At 38.7% G+C, this 17,845-nt stretch overlaps 1 protein-coding gene across 1 annotated transcript in view; it reads left to right on the top strand.

Moving 5' to 3' along the window:
• Positions 1-17,845, top strand: part of hydin (HYDIN axonemal central pair apparatus protein) — a 98,610-nt gene that overhangs the window by 34,305 nt on the left and 46,460 nt on the right. The window contains exons 20-28 of the mRNA XM_008290584.1: positions 68-211; positions 1,178-1,321; positions 3,749-3,841; positions 4,243-4,463; positions 11,259-11,427; positions 12,989-13,198; positions 15,513-15,719; positions 15,828-16,002; positions 17,520-17,650. Coding sequence (XP_008288806.1) covers positions 68-211; positions 1,178-1,321; positions 3,749-3,841; positions 4,243-4,463; positions 11,259-11,427; positions 12,989-13,198; positions 15,513-15,719; positions 15,828-16,002; positions 17,520-17,650 — 1,494 coding nt within the window. The remainder of the gene's footprint in view (positions 1-67; positions 212-1,177; positions 1,322-3,748; positions 3,842-4,242; positions 4,464-11,258; positions 11,428-12,988; positions 13,199-15,512; positions 15,720-15,827; positions 16,003-17,519; positions 17,651-17,845) is intronic.

Raw genomic sequence — 17,845 nt, 5'->3', positions numbered from 1 at the left:
CAAGTTCAATCATTCGATAGATCCACGTTGCAGTACATACATAGAATGTGTCTTCCTGTCTTCCCAGGTTGTACGTGAGCGTCTCGTGTGCCAAGGCATTATTGGTGCACAGGGCTCAAATGAGCACATCATGTCTGTAGACATTATTTGTCGCTTTGTGGCTCCAGTGCTCAGCATTTCCTCAAAGGAGCTGAACTTCTACATAAAGAAGGTTGGTCATGAACAAAATTCACCTACTGTGCTCTGTCAAATACATTTATTTAACACTATTTCTTGTATTGCTCTGTGCTGTATCCTGCAGAACTGTTGTCATAATGTTATCTGAAAGCTAAAAAGAAAATAGTCATATACAGTTTGAGGATTGTGCAGCAGGAATGTAAATAACTTGAAAAAGACTTCAAGGGCATTTTAAATCTGTGTTGTTCAGTAAAAGCTGTTAACTTTTGGATTACTTGTGAATTTTTGTTGGAGATGGATTAGAATGCTGCTGGTGCCTCTTTCAGAAAAAATTAAATCTATTTTACTTAGCGTGTATATGTCTTCACTGGTAAGAAGTATTCAGATCCTTTACTCAAGTAAAAGTACCAATGCAGCATTACAAGATCTATGTAAAAAAGCCTACTTACAAATAAGTATGTGGGTATTAGCAGCAAAATGTAGTTAGAGGAATGAAGTAAAAGTGCAAGTTTGCTTCTTCTAACTAATGTATATTTATAATAGTGAAGCATCAGTGTATAAACTGCATGTTACTGTTGTAGCTGCTGCAATATGGAGCTACTTGGAGAAACTTTATATTCAATTTTGTAGACAAAGACAGCAGATAAATCCTAAGAGAGAAGAAGAAAAAAAAACCAAAGTTGTGATACATGAAACTGTTGCCACTTTTTGCCCTTTTTTATATTGGATCATTGGAACATTCATTGTAATGAAACCAAGTTTAGAGGTAAAAATCACGATCTATAATGGAGGCCTGACTAAACATTGATTTTTGTAAGATGTTGGAGGCCAAAAACATTAGAAACCTGTTACATACATGTAGTGTAGTAAAAAGTACAATATTTTTCTCTCTGTAGAGGGATGGAAGTATAACACAAAGTGAAAAATTTCAAGTAAAGTACCTCAAAATAGTGCTTCAGTACAGTGCTTGAGTAACTTCCTACCTCTGTTTGTCGTCCAGGACAAAGGGAAGCGTCTGCTGCCCGTCTATGAGAAGCTGGTCTTAAAGAATGTGTCATCTTTGTCTCGATCAGTGGAGCTTTCGCTTGTTGAGCCGTTTTCTCTTTGTGAGGATCCAGGAGACCACATCTCTGCTACAACAAAGGTGCACAGCTCTACTTCATCCTTTTTTATAAAAATCTTCACTTTTGTTGTCATTTTTGAGTTCAACGAGGAAAGACCTTGCTGATATTGGTTGCAAACGTGTACAGAAACATGAAAATGCTGTCATTTACCCACATGTTATTGAAATTAACTGAGAATACTACGATGGTTTTGTTGAAATATGTTGCTTTTACTTCCCTGTAGATTAACTTTACCTCAGATTAATGTATTATTATTATTATTATTATTATTGTAGCATTAATCCTCATATTTAAGGACGTTCCAATCAGTTCCTGAGGATTATCTGAGGCTACTTTTCGTTCATCTTTAGAACGCAGAATGCGCCTTTAAAATCAGCCAGTTCTTCTCGAAACATAAAAAAAGAGCCTTTACAGTGCTGAATTATTGATGGTTGTTGTAGCTCGTCCTACCTTCACTAACTAGAAACTACAGCTGTCAGATAAATGTAGTGGGGTAAAAAAAAAATATATTTCCTTGTGAAATGTAATTTAAGATTGGACAGAGTGGAAGTTATTATAAAAACAGTCCTTTAACATTTTAAATAAGTACTTGAGCTTGTAAATGTCTATGTTTTTTTGTTTTTTTTAACTAAATCTCCTTTTTTTCCTGCCATAATGCTCATTTTCTACCCCGTTCAAATTTACCTTTATTCTCAGTTGGATGTTTAATTAAGTAGAAACATTATGAGGTGAAGGAAAGAAAAATGTATTAACCCTTTTCAAACATACATTTTGGCTTCATCAGTCTGTTAAAGTGACTGCATTCAAACAGACTAGACTTTACATTCATCAATGTATAATAACACAATAAACAAAACACTTCATGTAAAATAATGCCAAACTTTTCAAACTGTCCAAAACAATTACAGACTTTTTTTTTTGTTTTTTGTTTTTTAATGATTTTCCAAACACTGGAAAGTTCAATCTATGCATGATGATCATCTAGCTACTACTTTACCAACAGTGAAATTAAAATATCCTGACAGCTGATGGCACTCAGGACTCAGATTGTGATAAGCTGCGACTCTGTGCTTACCAGTCTGAGGTGAAAAAAGTACACAGCACCTTTAGATCCTGATCGATCCTGTCTCCATGTTGGGGATAATTTATAATTAGAAGTAGTCTAATTATTGAACATACCCTGCTGTGCCACATATTCACCTCTCTCGCTTTGAAGATGCTCATATGCATCCTGCTGCTGTTTGATGCTGCAGGTATTTATAAGCTCAAAAGAAAAGACTCCTACAAACAGCTGGAGGAAACAAACTAAACTTCAGCTCCAGTTAGTGTTTTGTTAAAACCTGGATTTAGTGAGCCTCATTAATCTGATCTGTTACTCTGTCCTTATTGTGGTAAAGTTTTATTTTTATGGACAGATTGTACTAGATGTGAAATTAAAGGGTACAGTGTTCAAGAAAGGCACATTTTTTGGCACGTTCTGTCATGTTTTTGGACCAGTAGTGGTGCTGAAATGTAAAGAAAGCTTTCCCCAAATTGCTTCACACAACTTGGAGGACGTTGACTGTCTGGTAATGCTGTTCAGACCCTCAAAAAGATACAGAAATGGTAATGATAGTACCACTGATGCTGTGAATTTTGCGGTAAAGTGTCCTGGGTGCTCATTCAGACATGAAGCAGACACGTTTGGATGCAGTCAGATTCGTGGAAAAGAGTGCATGTCTTAAAGGAGCTTCTGATTTATTGTTTATGTTATTTAAAGCAGTCAGACATGAACATGTACAGTTTGTGAGGTGATGGTAGGGTTATCAGCACCATTATATGTCACATTATTCATGAATGCCACAGAAAAGAGCGCCTGTAGTCAGCATGTCCTGTATGTACACATTGGTAGCAAGTAACAGCCTCCTATAATCCTTTAATACACTGATCACAGGTAATGTATTGTAGCTGTTTTTAAACTAAATGTTTTGTTGAATTGAACTCAGTGGTTTTACAATAAATCATGATAGAAGTTCAGTTCATATCCCCCCAATGTCAACGTTTTAGTTTTACCACAGCTCAGACTTCCACCCTGTGAGTTGATTAAAATGCAGGATTGGAATCCACATTAAAATGGCTTTGAAACTCCTGGCAGGTCTCTGAGTGGAACTAAAGAGTAGCAGGATATTTTGATAAGCCCGGGTCCCATGGCAGGATTACAATAAATGTCTCATTAAATCGTGGGAAGGTTTTTAAAAGGGTCGTGAACTTATGGTTTCGAAGTCATCAGATAATATAACATGATTTAATGATTTTTCATCAAGCTGCGAGACCAGAATCTAAAAAAAGGATTTTCTCTTGTATCCTTTTGATTAGTTTACCTACTGAGTCTATAATCCTAAATATGCAGCGGTGACTCCTTTGATGCCCTTCTTTCGTGTATCTTACCTACTGTATGTCTCCTCCAGTCCATGGTTGTAGGTGCCAGGAGTCAGGCTGAGTTGTGGATATGCTTTAATCCAGCTTTCTATCCTGATCGGGTGTCTCGAACTGTGGATGAGGTAACCATGGTGCTATTTTATTTCTTACATAATGCTTTGCCTTTTTTTTAATTTTTTTTTTTAAACCCTTATGAGCAGTGATTCCCAATCTGGGTTTTCTAACCCCTCTTGGGTCTACAAGATAAGTAAAAGGGTGTGAAATAAATAAATTAGTTTTGTCTAAGTATTATCATTATATAAAATAGTGTTTTATAGATACAGAAGGAAAAAGCCCTCCTCAGTTGAACTGCTGAGAACTCATGTCCACACTAATAAGCTGAGTAGCATTGCTTCATTTAAAGAGGGTGCAAGCCAATGAAGATTTAACACTGCTGGGATTAAATGAGAATAATCATCCGTTGACTCGTTTTCTAACTTATTTAACCAAATACATTCCTCCTTTCCTTGACAATTCGTTACAGTTCCTTGAGGTACATTACCCTGGACACCAACAGGAAGACATGGTGAGTCTGCACGCCGAGGTCCACCACCCCAACCTAAGCTTCTCCTCCACCACAGTGGATTTCGGTTGCGTGTTCAACTGCACAGGGACTCGCAAAGTAATCACAATCACCAACTGCTCACCACTGCCTGTGTCCTACCACTGGGGTTTTCTGGATGACCAGAAGCACAGTAACATCAGGTATGTTTACACTGAACATATCTATATATTGTCAAAACAGAATATTTATGTTCTTTAACTATCAATGATATTAAGTGTGAATAACAACAATGAGCTTCATTTGTTAAACACTTTTCCTTACAATATTACCAAGTGCTTCACAAAAGGGTAAAAAAAAAAAAATCAAGAATAAAACTTGTCTAAAAAGTAAAATTTTAAGAAGAAAATAACAGATTTAACAGTGATGCATTTTACAAGTGTAATTTCAACAGATTAAGTCTTATCAAAGTTTGGGGACCTACCAATGGGGCTCTAGGAACAACCACACAGCTGCTATTTGCTAATCTAAGATGATATCCAGGCTCATATCTGTTTATCTCATTCTTTCTATAGGTAGGGAATTGGTCATGAAAGGTAAAATTTGGTGAAAATGAACAGAGAGCCACTACAGAGAGGTCGTTCAGGTGACAGATTACGTTGTTTTCATGTACCAGTGATAAACTAGGCAGCAAGATATTCAGCGAGTTGAAGGCGATAAGGAGAAGCCTGAGTAATGACTGTGTGAAGCACATTATAGAAATCTAGATTGGAAAGAACAAAAGCATGGACAACTCTGTGTAGATCCTCAAAGATAAAGATTAGATTTAGACTGAACCACTGTCTTGACTCAGTCATCAAAACAAAGTTCAGAATCAAATAAGACACCTAAATCTTGAACAGACTGGCGGAACTGGGCCATTCTTAACACTGAAGACATTTTGAGAGGTCCACCAATTGATCAGTCAGTAAATTGCTGCTGTAAGAAGTGGTTTATAATATAATATACAATAGAGTGTCATCTGCGTAACAATTATATGTAGCATTATATTCACTGATAACCTGATTTAAGGGCAGAATATAGATTTTAAAAAAAAAACACTAAGTGCTGCCATTACTGTCACTACAGTGCAACACACTGTGTCACTGTAGTGACTCTAGAAAATAGACTCACAGTGTGAAAGTATGCTTCGGTTCAGTTTTAGAGGGCACAAACTGTGTGGACCCTAATTAGATATTGTGTTTTGGCAAGGTTAGGGGAAAAAAAAATTGGTAGCCAGTGGTTTATTCTTTAACTATTAGTTTTATTTAACAAACTTAGCATATGTTTTTCATGTAATATCTTCATATGAAAATTAGCATGCAATTATTGCTATCAGATGAATATAGTTAAATTAAAAGTGCAGTCTTTTCAGGATGAAGTGTTTGGTACTGAATAAATGTACATATACAAAGGAGACCAAAGAAGTGAAGGCCAAACTTGTCCAAACAGAACTGTTCAGACTGAGTCCCTGATCAAAATAATTTTAGAGATTTTAGAAGAAATCTACACATAACAAAAGCACTAGTGGTGTTTATATACACCACACTGAACAGGTATATCTACTATATGATATGAAAATAACCTCCCTAATTCTAGTGCCAGCTGATTAGTAACACGTTTTCTGTGTGTTGCCTAAACTGAGTTCAGTCTCGCAAAACAGTGTTAGGATAAGGATTGTCAGCTCTGTCAGCCTATAAATACTATTCTGCAGCAGGTTTTATCTGAGCCTTAAATGCTGAGCATGCTGTCTGTACTGTTACATTACATGTTATTTTTTTTCCCGACAGGAAATATCATTTAACAATCAATACGGTTGTGGAAAAAAAAGTCAATGGTCATCTACCTCTTATTCTCTGTTCCCATTTCATTACTTAAAGAGAACATTCCTTTCTGTGATGGGTTTCGTACTGTAGAATGGGCTTTTATTCATGGAGATAACTGGCAAAGCTACACAGGACCTTGAAAGCAATAGACAATACCTGCCGGCCTAAGCTGTGGAAAAGGTATGACTATAGAAATATCCGAGACAGGCCAAGAAAACATTGATCACTCATTGAAATTTAGAGCATTTTAATGACAGAGCATGAAGCTGTCTTTTATTACATTTATTGTGGTGCAGGTCTAAAGCAGTCTGAAGTGGCTGTGCTCTGTGAGACCTGCTAGAGTGTAGAACAAAAAAAAAAAGTAAAACAATGAGATTCTGAATAGACAAGATTCAGGGACAAGAACAGAATGGATCGCAGCCATATATTAAAGCTGCCACCGGGATGAGCCAGTACAGTAGCTATACATTTAACCCACTGAATTGAAAGCCAAATCCATTATATATATTCTCTGGGGACGATACATTTACTGATTGTGTACTTTATAAATGTTCCAGTGTGCCTCTTTCAGGCCTTTACTTTGACTCCCCGCCCCTGAAATGAACTGTGAATACTACAGTAATCTTTCTGCCCATGGCCTTGAACCAACTAACTGCAGTACCTCTACAAGATTTATCACCCTCAATCATCTTTCTCCCCTCCCTCTTTTTCATTTATTGGTATTCTTCCCTCTTGTTACTCTCCTGCTGCTTCTCTGCCTCTACTCCTGTTCCCTACCTAATCCTTATCAACCTCTCGCTCCTCTTTCCTTCCCCTCTCCCTCTCAGATTGTGACCTCTCTTAACTATCTGTCTCATAGGCCGTCTCGCTAATTAAATGGAGACCTCACTCTGTGCACACACACACTCTCTTTAAAGTCTCTTTCTCCCACACAAAACATGCACTATCTAGCCATGTTCGGCTAATTACATCCCTATCAGTAATTACACCACAGCCCTGGGAGAGGGTGGGATTTCAATAGCGCTAACTCTTTTCCATCCATCTATCCCACTCACAGATAGGAGCAGTACAATACATTTAGGTACTGTAACTTGTCTGTCTTTAAGGACTTTATTTTAGCAAGAAGTACATTTGAAAGCTTAAGCTTATTCTCCATTGTTTTGACTGCACCATATATGCATGATGGATTAGATTACTACATAGATAATAAGTACAGGTACCTTAGAGTAGGTTGAGCTAAAGTCAAGGTGTGCAGAGGGACTAATGCAAATGCAAGATAAAGATTCCTGAACTTTCAATTCAGTCTGTTAAACCAAGAATTGTACTTCTTCAAACAGCAGCAGCATTTAGTTTCCTGTCTTGAATTCCTTTTGTATTGGACTGTGGGCTGGCTGCTTTGTGTCATCTATAGCAAGAGGGATCCTTGGTTGATCCATATGTAACATACCTGTAGAGTGTTTTCTGTTTGAACTCTAGAGGATCAAGAAATCTTAAGAGTTTTCTGAACAAGCAGAAGTAGAGATGTATAGAGCTGATTAGGGGTCAACTGATATCTTTTCTTCGTGGTCGATGTAGATTATTAGTAATCAATCAGTATTTGTAATTAATAAATAATATTTGGAACAGATATATATTTACCAGCCAATTCTGTCCAACATTCTAATCTGTCGCTCTGCTATTGTGGAAAATTTGCTCTGACTTGTTTCTTTAAACCAGTTGTTTTGGGCGGGGCTAAGAGGAGGACGTAGCCTCGGTGTTCCCTGAAAATAGTGACAGGTGGAATTGTTTTGGTTGAATGTTTGCATGCAGAGAAATGAACACCGTCTAATCCACTGAAAAAAAGATCCAAGGTCCAAAATCCGCTACAAAACATTACATTTTCAGCCTCGTAGGTAGCTGCCCAGAGGTTGTTGTGGTTGTTGTTGATTGCCATAGTGAAAAAAGCGGTGGCCATAGATAGCAGAGAGGAGGGACAAGTCCACCTGAAATGATCGACCAATAGCAGGTTTATAACCACAATCCTACATTCAATGAGTCACTTTAGTAAAAATGAAAATCCTCATGCCAAAATTTAGGAAAAAACACCACCAAAAATGTTGTTGAAACGCCTTTGTTTACTTAGGTTTTATATATGTGTAATTAAAAGACAACTTGTCAACATTTATCCTTCAGTTTTGAATGGCTGTTACTTATTATGCATAGCCAATCAGATAGAGCTGGGGGCGGGACATCACTTGACACCCCAGAGTGACTACCAACTGAGGCTGCATTAGTGCCACATTAGTTAATTTTTAGGTTAATCGATAAACTGAAAAATGCATAATTTCAGTTCCTGAGACAGTGTGGACTCGCCAGATTAGATCACATTCAATTCTGTTGGTGCGCAGAGTATGTACGAGCACAAGGAAATACAGTTTAGCATCTAACCTGATACAAGCACATGTAATTGTGTTTTCATATGCTGGAGGAGAAAGTAAACCTAATAGAATCTCTCTGCTCTCTACTATACTGTTACACCATGTGGTCAGATTGGGAACCAAAGAATGAAAATTAAAGAAGACATGTAGGAAAAATGCAAAAGTACAAACATCATATTCTACAACTTTTATTTTACAGAACTCAAAAACATTATGTAAAACTTGACGAAATCACACATGAGCTTATATTGGTAAATGTTAAATAGTATGCTACATGTCCTGAATCAACAGTCTGACCTCAAGTGAAAGTAAAGAAATATTTTCAGCAAAGTTTACTCAAAGTGGCGATCGTGAATATTAGTACAACAGCAATGTATCAGGTGACAGTGAACCTGAACCTAAACAGAACTAACTCCCGTATCTGGACGTTGCAGAGCTTTACAGCTAATTTCAGCTCATTGTTTGGCTGTCCTGCTGCAGCTCTCACTGTTTCGGTTCACTCTCACCCGCTTTCATGGTGTGTTTTTTTCTGACAGCTGTTCTCAGTGCAAAAAAAAAGCCCACACCTGCTCAGCACTGAGCAGCAGACAGACACAGATAGAGTCGAGCTGGTTAATGTAGCGGAGCATTTGCCAGATAAATTTCCAGATATTTCCCTCAGGAGTTGTAGAGATAACAACAACAAAAAAATAAAACAACAACAAAACAAAACTGAGCTGATAGAGAGAGAACATTGAGTCAACATTTGCACGGTGGTGGCCCAGTTTTGCTCTGTAACCGCTGGATGTCGAAATAAGCAACGTTTTGCTAACAAGGTTGCACTTACTGAACGTTTAATGTGGTAATAATAAAATCACTCTTGATGCAGCGGCCCATATTAGTGTTATATTTTTAAATATTCTTATGTCATTATGTGTTGGTGGCATTTTAATGTTGTAAATTGTCAAACTAGTGCTCATTTTCAGCTAAAAAAAATGTTACTTACAAAGTAGCATGTAAATATAACTTTCAAATAAACAGATGAAATCTAATAAAGAAAAATTATAAATTTGTATTAAATGGAAACCCCTAACTAAAATACAAATACAGTACTGTCACTCTTTGTGGCAGCAGTTGGGAAAAATACATGTGTGTTTTCCTGTTGAAGACATACTGTTTAGATAGATAGATAGATAGATAGATAGATAGATAGATAGATAGATAGATAGATAGATAGATAGATAGATAGATAGATAGATTGATAGATTGATAGATAGAAAACAGACATTCATCTTCAGAACGACTCAATGAAGCATTAAAACATAATTAAGAACCACACCCAGGCACACTGAATAAACAACATTCAACAACAGCTTAAGGGTAAAGAAGAGCCTTCATTACTAAGTTACACATACGTGCATGCACACACTCACATGCACATACATGCTTGAAGCTGGAAGTGGTTTGTCTGTGCCAGTATAATTTTTCAGCATCCTACTTGTACTTGTTTCCCATCACTTCTTTCTTTCTGACAAAACCCTGGAAATGAGATGTTTGTGGTTTAGTAGTCACTGCTGTGTAGATTTTTGGAAAACACACCCGTGGTGAGCACCAAGAAAAGAATAGATGGACGAGAGAGAGAGAGAGACAGATATGAGAATGTCAGAGCTATTTCTGTTTTGAGCCAAGCTCTTGCGGAGTCATCATCTGCTGCCTCACCATCTGCTCCTCTGTCCGCACCAGTGGGTTTTAAACTCTTTCTTAGAGGACCCGTGTTTTAAAAAGCTGTTTTCTTTCCTCCCACAGGGTCCCAAATTGTCTTTCATGAGCCCCAACGAAATCCCCCCCACCCAGAAAACGCACCGTATTGCTGAAGACTTTGACCCAGAATGTTTGCTCACTGTTACATTTCACACTGCTGGACGTACTAATTTGTGATTCCCAAGGCCAGACGTGAGACCGCTTTGCCCCCTAAAGCAGCCGTCGTACACTGATCATACAACAGTGCCCCCTGCTGGTTGCATGTCTGTCATTCACTCACTCTGAGCTGACACACCAGCACTGTAGCGTTCTTGCACACTTGAATGCTGTCTTACATGTACACACACCCTGCAGCTCTCACACACAAACACAGACACACTCTGTGGCAATCATGTGGCCACTGTTTTCGGTGATTTAATGTAGAACTTGTCCAGCGCAGCTTTGAGATAGCTTCACTCACTAAATCTCTTTCATTCTGATCCATGTTTATTCAGCACTTCAGTGCAATCTATCCTGACCTGTTTCCTGCTGCTTGCCTATTAAAATTCCTCTTAATTATAGAACACTCTGTTTAATTAACTTGATGGATGCACCCAGTGTGATCCCACAGGGAAGGAGAGAGTAGAACAGAGAGAGAAAATGAGAATCAGACTTCTTTCGGATGTGGGTGCTCAAGAGTTTTTCCTCCACTTGGGTATTACATTATGTGTTAACAGTACATGCTTAAATAAATTAGTCTTGGCTACATTTTCTGTGTCAATATGCTACTCTGCTTCTTCCTCATGGAGATTTTTTATTTGTCTGTTTTCACAATGCTAAAAGGCAGCGATATTCAATTAATCCTGCTTTTTATTACTCAAAGAGTTTCTTCCTAATGTGCTATTTATTGCAGGTCTTTATATGCAATTGTAGTTTAATTGTAAAGAACACAAATATTTAACAGCAGGGGTGTTTCCTTGTCCTTTTGCCCTCATAGAGAGACAGAGATGCTCGTGGAGGAGAGGAAGCAGAGAAATCCAGAGAGCCAGACTGAAGAATTGCAGAGTTCTTCTGGGATGCTCTCTCCTGCCTTTTCAGTTTCTGTTAGCCGCAGGCCGAGCACAGATGAGCAGAGCAGCACACAGTGCCCTGTGCGTGTGGAAGAGGTAGGCAAATGTCCACATGTAAACAAATCAGGGTTTCCCTGAGTTTTCCTCTTCGTCAGGGGAGGGAACCAGCAGCTAATGAGCAAGTCATCCCCTGTCTTTGTGGTTCAGAGCCACCTTCTACACTGTGCATGTAGACTACATTTTGCATCATAAACCTCAGTATGGAGACTCCCTTTATTGTCAGTGTGTAGGCTCCCTACTTTTTTATCCACTGGTGTATTCCAATCATCTTTTATTACCCAGTGAAATCCATGTGATACGATAGTTTATTGATCGAATGCTTAACTGTCAAATTTCCTTTACTAAAGAGATGAGAGAATACTTTGATCACATCTGTGCATGTGTATCCCAGTTAGGGCCACAATAGTCTGATTCACCACATGTAGATCTTAAATATATAAATAAACCTGCCATTTCCTCCATGTGTTTCATGACTTTTGAAAATCAGTTTTACAAGGGAAATAACAATGGCACCTTCTGAACTAGCAACCTTTAAGCCAAAATTGACAAATTTTGCAGAGGATTTGGATCATACAATCAGGCAACCCTGCGCGCTTCTTTTGACAAATTACGCTAAACCGATGCCCAACATATCTGTGACTGATTTAAAGAAACACAACCAATCCAGTGTGTTTCCCATATAGCAGAACATAATGAAGTGCAGTCAGACCATTCTCCATTGCAGTCTCTGTGCTATGGAGATAAACCAGACTAGGGCTTCAATAATGAATTAATGAATAAAGAAATGTATATTTTATTTTCATATTAATTTATTTATATGACCCACCCCTAATGGAACTATGCAGACACATTAGCTAACAACAAACCAAGCATGCTAACCAGCTTCATGTCATCAGCATCTCCCAGACATAAACCAACACATCGTTCAAACATAAACATAAAAATCAGCTAAACATGCAACGGAAACCTCCTGTGAATAATCCTCCAGGAGACATTTTACACTGGAAATATAATAAATACAAACAATTAATATTTTCATTTATTCATCTATCGGATATTTTTTTCAATCAAATCCAGTCTAACACAGAAAAACAAAGACATTGAGTTCATATTGACTGAGTAACTGATTAATCAATTAATTGTGTTTCCACAAAACTCAGTCCCATTTCTAGTAAACTCACTTTTAGTAGAACCACTGTAATATTTGATCCCATTAGGAGGTGCATTTATTCACTTTCCTGCCAGCATTTTTATAAGGAGATAAATACACTGGAAGTCTCTTGTTGGTTTTGTAAAAGAAGTGAAGTTTTAAAACAACGGCTAATTGTTATAAATTGGTTTGAATCCTGTAACTGCAGGATTTCTTGCCCAGGTGCAGTGACTTCCTGTTGTCCCCACTGGCTGCCTGGTTTGCTCAGTGACATCAAGCACATAATTCCCCTGAAAACTTGACATTTTAGCTGTTCGGCTTTTGTGCAGGCAGATGATTCTTGGCAGAAGAGCAGCATGTAGAAGAATGTGAAAGCATTTCTCTGATGGGAGCATAGGAATTAGAATTGATCATCTGTGTTGTCCTGTTTATGTGTGGTGTATGTAGGTGTTTGATATCTTGCCGAAGTATGGACAGCTGCAACCTGGGGACCAGCAGCAGGTCACGCTCTTCTTCTATGGCCACAAAAATGCCAGCAGGGAGGTGGTGGCCCAGTGCCATGTAGAGGAGGGTCCTTCGTATGAAGTCAAGCTCAGAGGAGAAGCATCAGTAATCAGCTACAGCCTGGACTTCACTCATTTGGACTTTGGCCTGCAGGTATGCATTCAAGGTTTCTTTACGCTGAGTTTAACCACACATTTCTTCATCCTAGCAAACTCCACCAGTCAAATAGTTGGACATTTTTGCTCTTCAGGCTTTGTTCCTCAAGTGCCACCTTTAATTTGAGTTGCTTCAATCAGTACTGAAAGAACCGAGAGGGTATGGAGACATTTTGACAGGCGGAGCCCAACGTTTGGGGGCTCAGCAGGAATGGTGCTTTCCATTTGAAGTCAAATTTGTCAGGCAACAATCAGAATTTTGTCAGTGACTTGATTAAACTATGGGTAAATCAGAAGAACCTCACTAACCCCAACTTCAAAATCAAAGGCAGCTACTCAGTACATTAACAGTAGGGGAACTTGCAGTAAAATGCTCTATTAACTATTTATTAAATCAAACAAAGTTCATCTACACAGCACATTTCAAAACAAACTGACTTAACCAAAGTGATGTATGTTTTAAAAGACTGGAAATAGCAAAAATATGTGCAAAAAAAGTGTGACAGTAAACATGATAAAAACTAGTAAATCCTTTCTAAAGCAAAATCAAATATGTGAAACATGGTGGTGCTTCGGTTTGGCCATGTTTAGCTGCCAGTGGAACTTGGACTGCGCCATATATTGATTATTTCATTGCTGAAGGATACAACTGGATGAATGTAAAGTTACGCAGGAGCAATTTGTGTGTTCAGATTCAGCCAAACGCATCAAAACTCTCTGGATAACATTTCAAATCAGCTAGTAAAAGATCTTTAACGGACCGCCAAAAAGAGCAACAACCGAGCATCGAGGAAAAGAAGAAAATGTTAGACAAATGCTTTTCTGTACCGGTGAGGCTGTACAGGCTGTACAGTAAAAGTATGGTGCCCCTTTGTTTTAGGCCTTGACCATGGGAGTTTTAACAGTAACTGATTCTAAGATCTCCATGGTTGAGGGGCAGAATAAGGTGTTAGAAGTTCAGAGATGCAGAGTGGAGTCAGACCATGTAGTGATTTATAAGTGATCAGCTAAATCTCAACCTTGATTCTGTAACAAATGGCACGTTGGTATGATTTATGCCTATGTTTTGTGTTCCCTGTGTTGGATGTTTGCATGCAGTCTAACTGCTAAGTTCTGAATCATCTGTAACTGGGTGATTGTTACGTTACTAAGGCAGGTTTATTCTATATTTCTCTATATCAACCTACTCAAGGTAGAGAAGAGACTGGGCGCTTGGCTGGAGTCAGAGGCTGCTGGTAATCACAGGATTTGTAGGAAGCTGGATTTGTTTAAGCTACTTCCTGTTATTTACTGTTAATTTACTGCTTTCCTTGTCCTTGTCTCTTCTTTTGCCATCTGTTTGCTCCTCCATGCGTCACACACGGTATCTTTAACAAAACTAATTAGATTTTTCTACACTTGGCAGAATTATGCATTCTGTCATTCTGAAATATAGCAAATTTGCTTGCGATTGTGAATGATAACGTATTTGATTCTTGGTTTGTGTCATGTTTGTTTCTTTTTTGCTATTGTTACAATCATCCCTTCTGTTCTCACACAGTCTAATTCTGGGGAAAATACTGCAGGATAAGTGCTTGTATGTCATTAGTGTGTTTTTTAAAGATGAAATATCTAAGGTGACTGTGGTTATCACAAATGTTTTGCCCAGTTTTAATACCAGTGAGAGAAAGCACATTAACTTTGAATGTCACTGCCTAGTTTTTCCACAGTCTGGTCTGTTGCACTTCCACTCCCTCTTTAAGTATGCAAGCCATCCGGACGAGTTATCATTGATATTCAAAACAAGGACATATTGATTTTTGATTTTGTTGAAATAGCGATTCAGCAGAACATTTCTGCGACCTTCCTGTCTGTTCAGCATTCTTCCCTCTCCCTCTCTCACCCGCTGTGTTGCTCTCTTGTAGTTAAAGATTAGATTTTTCCACCTAAGCTAGCAAGTCCTGAAACAACCCCATTTGTGCATGCACAGGGGACCGGCTTTGAAATGGTCCAGCAGATTTGCTCATATCACAGTAATACAGTACAGCCAACTTATCTCCAGTCCTATTATATTTTCATGATGGGTATTACCATAAACCATTAGGTGCAAATAGAGGCCAACAGCATGCATATATTGTTAAAAAACTGATGTTTTCAGGATGTTTTCTGTTTCAGTTTCACTACAACAATATATAAAAAGCACTAGGTGGAGTAGTTTGTCTGTTTGCCATAAAGTTGCTTCACATAAACTTCAACGAAAATAAAGATACTGTCAATTTAACAAGCAGACCAGTGTCACATTGCCCCTCTCAATCTGCTTCTTTTTCTGTTAGCATTTTCAACATGTAGGGGAAGTTGAGGTGACCCTCAGGAATACTGGCAAGGTGGGCTTCAAATTCAGCGTACGCCCACAAAGGGAGACGGAGGAGGAGGCTGATGAGGAGGCAGGAGAGAAGCTGAAGGCCTGGGAAGAGGAAGAGCAGCGACCAGACGCACAGCAGGAGGTCAGACCTGGGAGGCCTATTGTCGTCCCTACAGTGGTGAGTTCATCCTGGGATCATTTCCAGTGTGGATGTCTGAGGGTCATTTATGATATTTAGGGAGGATTTTACCAGTTTGTTGTGTGTTTGTGTGTGTTTGTGTGTCAGGGCTACATTGATGCCGGTAAAGAGCAGTGTCTGCGTGTGCTCTACCTCCCGGGCATCCCCGAGGTGTTCGAGAAGCTGCTTCAGCTGCAGGTGGCTTTCCTCCCGCCACAGGACATCACTCTGAGTGGAGTGGGAGTATTCCCAAGGATCAGCTTGAATTTGCCACGAAACCTGTGTACGCATAAATATGCACTCATACACACAGAAATGCTTTTATGCCACCTCAACTAGCCAACGGATAGACATTTCCAGTGACTTAAAGATGCAAAATCACAAGATCACAAAATGTATCTGCAACAGAACAACTGCTATAACTGGAGGAAAGTATTCTCTATGCACTGCACGTGGAATATGCAACACTGCAGGTTTCATCAATCTGCTAAAGTGATGGCATTCTGTTATTCAGGCATAGGTCACTCTTACATTAATGTTCCTCACGATTTCATGTAGTCAGACCCTCGACAGTGATGGAGAGCCACAGCATAATGCATAGTAACACACTAATAAACAAAGACTAAGATGAAACTAATAGCAAGTTTCTTAAACTGTCAAAATAATTACTAACTTATTCTGTCCATGTGAGATAATAATCTAACTCCTACTTTGCCAACAGTAAAATAAAAATATCAGGACTGAAGATGGCTGCTGTACAACAAATGATTTAACTGCAGCTTATGAGCTATATTTCCATGTATCACAGCTCATCTGTTGAAGGTGAAGAGAAATACTCAGTGTGACCTGCAGTTAGTTCCTCATCCATCCTGTCTCCATGTTGGGGATCATTTATGATTCTAAGTAATTAATGAAGTTGTTGCTGGTGTTCCATGTGCATAAATGCACCCAACTCTCTCTCTCTCTTGCTAATATGCATCTTGCTGCTGTGTGATGCTGGTTGAGGCTGCAGGTATTTAACAAACTGAGAGGAAAAAGTCCTACAAACAGCTGGAAGCAACAAACTTAACTTCAACTTATGTTAACATTTTTTTGATACTTAAATTACATTTATTATAGAGTCTCATAAACTGAACTGTCACGGTCTTATCACAGTGAAGTTTATTTTTCTGGGTATTTCAGTTAATAATAGATGTGAAGTTGTAGGGCAAAGTCAATAAGAAAGGTGTGTTATGATTTTGGCATGCAAAATGTGTCTTTTGCACTCTGTGATGTTTATGGATTGATGTCTGGCAAAAAGCTTTTCCACATAGCTTCACTCAGCTCAAATGTGTCGCTTGTGTATGTCTGACCGTTAACACGACGACCTGCAGTTTAGACTTGTGCCGTGTTGAAAGTGAAATGTTCCTTATTTGGACCTAGTAAGACATTCAGCCAACACGTTCAGACACCGGCAGGTTAACAGAAAAGAGTTCATGTCTGAAAATGGCTCTGAAAGTAAGTGTTTACTACTTAATGTGCTGTAACAGTTTATTTATCCTCTAGAGGGAATTATCAGAGAAGTGAATTAGCTACAGAACACAGCTGTCCTTCTGGAAATTAATTTAGCCTCTTGTGCATTAAGTAACTCGTGTTCACTGTTTAGCTTTCCAGCCCCTTTTGCATTATAAAGCCTTAAGCTCCTGTCTTCTAGCTGATGGACAGGCATCCCTCATGTTCACATCTTTGTGCTAGCAAATATGGAGACGCAGCTACACCTCTTTACTTCTGCACTGGTTGAACACTGTGACTCTCTTGCAGCAGACGAGTGCTACAGTGATGTGGTGCAGCAGGCCAGAGCAGCTGTGGAGGCAGATAGAGTCAGAGAGGAGCTTATGGATGGAATTACTGCTGGCCGAGGAGCAACAACAGAAGCTACCTGCACATTCACAGTCAGTAACTAAAATAAACAACTTTCATGTTTGTGAAAAGCTCGCATTTTACAAAATCTTGTTTTTCGGGATTAAGAAAAATCCTCCTACGTTCTGATTTGTAAGCATGTTTTCAGAAGGAATTGAGTTTATGACTTAATATTGTGATCGTGTAGGATAGTAATCAGTGTATATGATGAAAAGTATATCCTGTTT

This window comes from Stegastes partitus, unplaced genomic scaffold, assembly GCF_000690725.1.
Source record: "Stegastes partitus isolate 25-593 unplaced genomic scaffold, Stegastes_partitus-1.0.2 Scaffold685, whole genome shotgun sequence".
In the NCBI taxonomy this organism is placed as follows: domain Eukaryota; kingdom Metazoa; phylum Chordata; class Actinopteri; family Pomacentridae; genus Stegastes; species Stegastes partitus.
The sequence above is the reverse complement of the archived record's forward strand: the minus strand, read 5'-3'. Positions and strand labels throughout refer to the sequence as shown.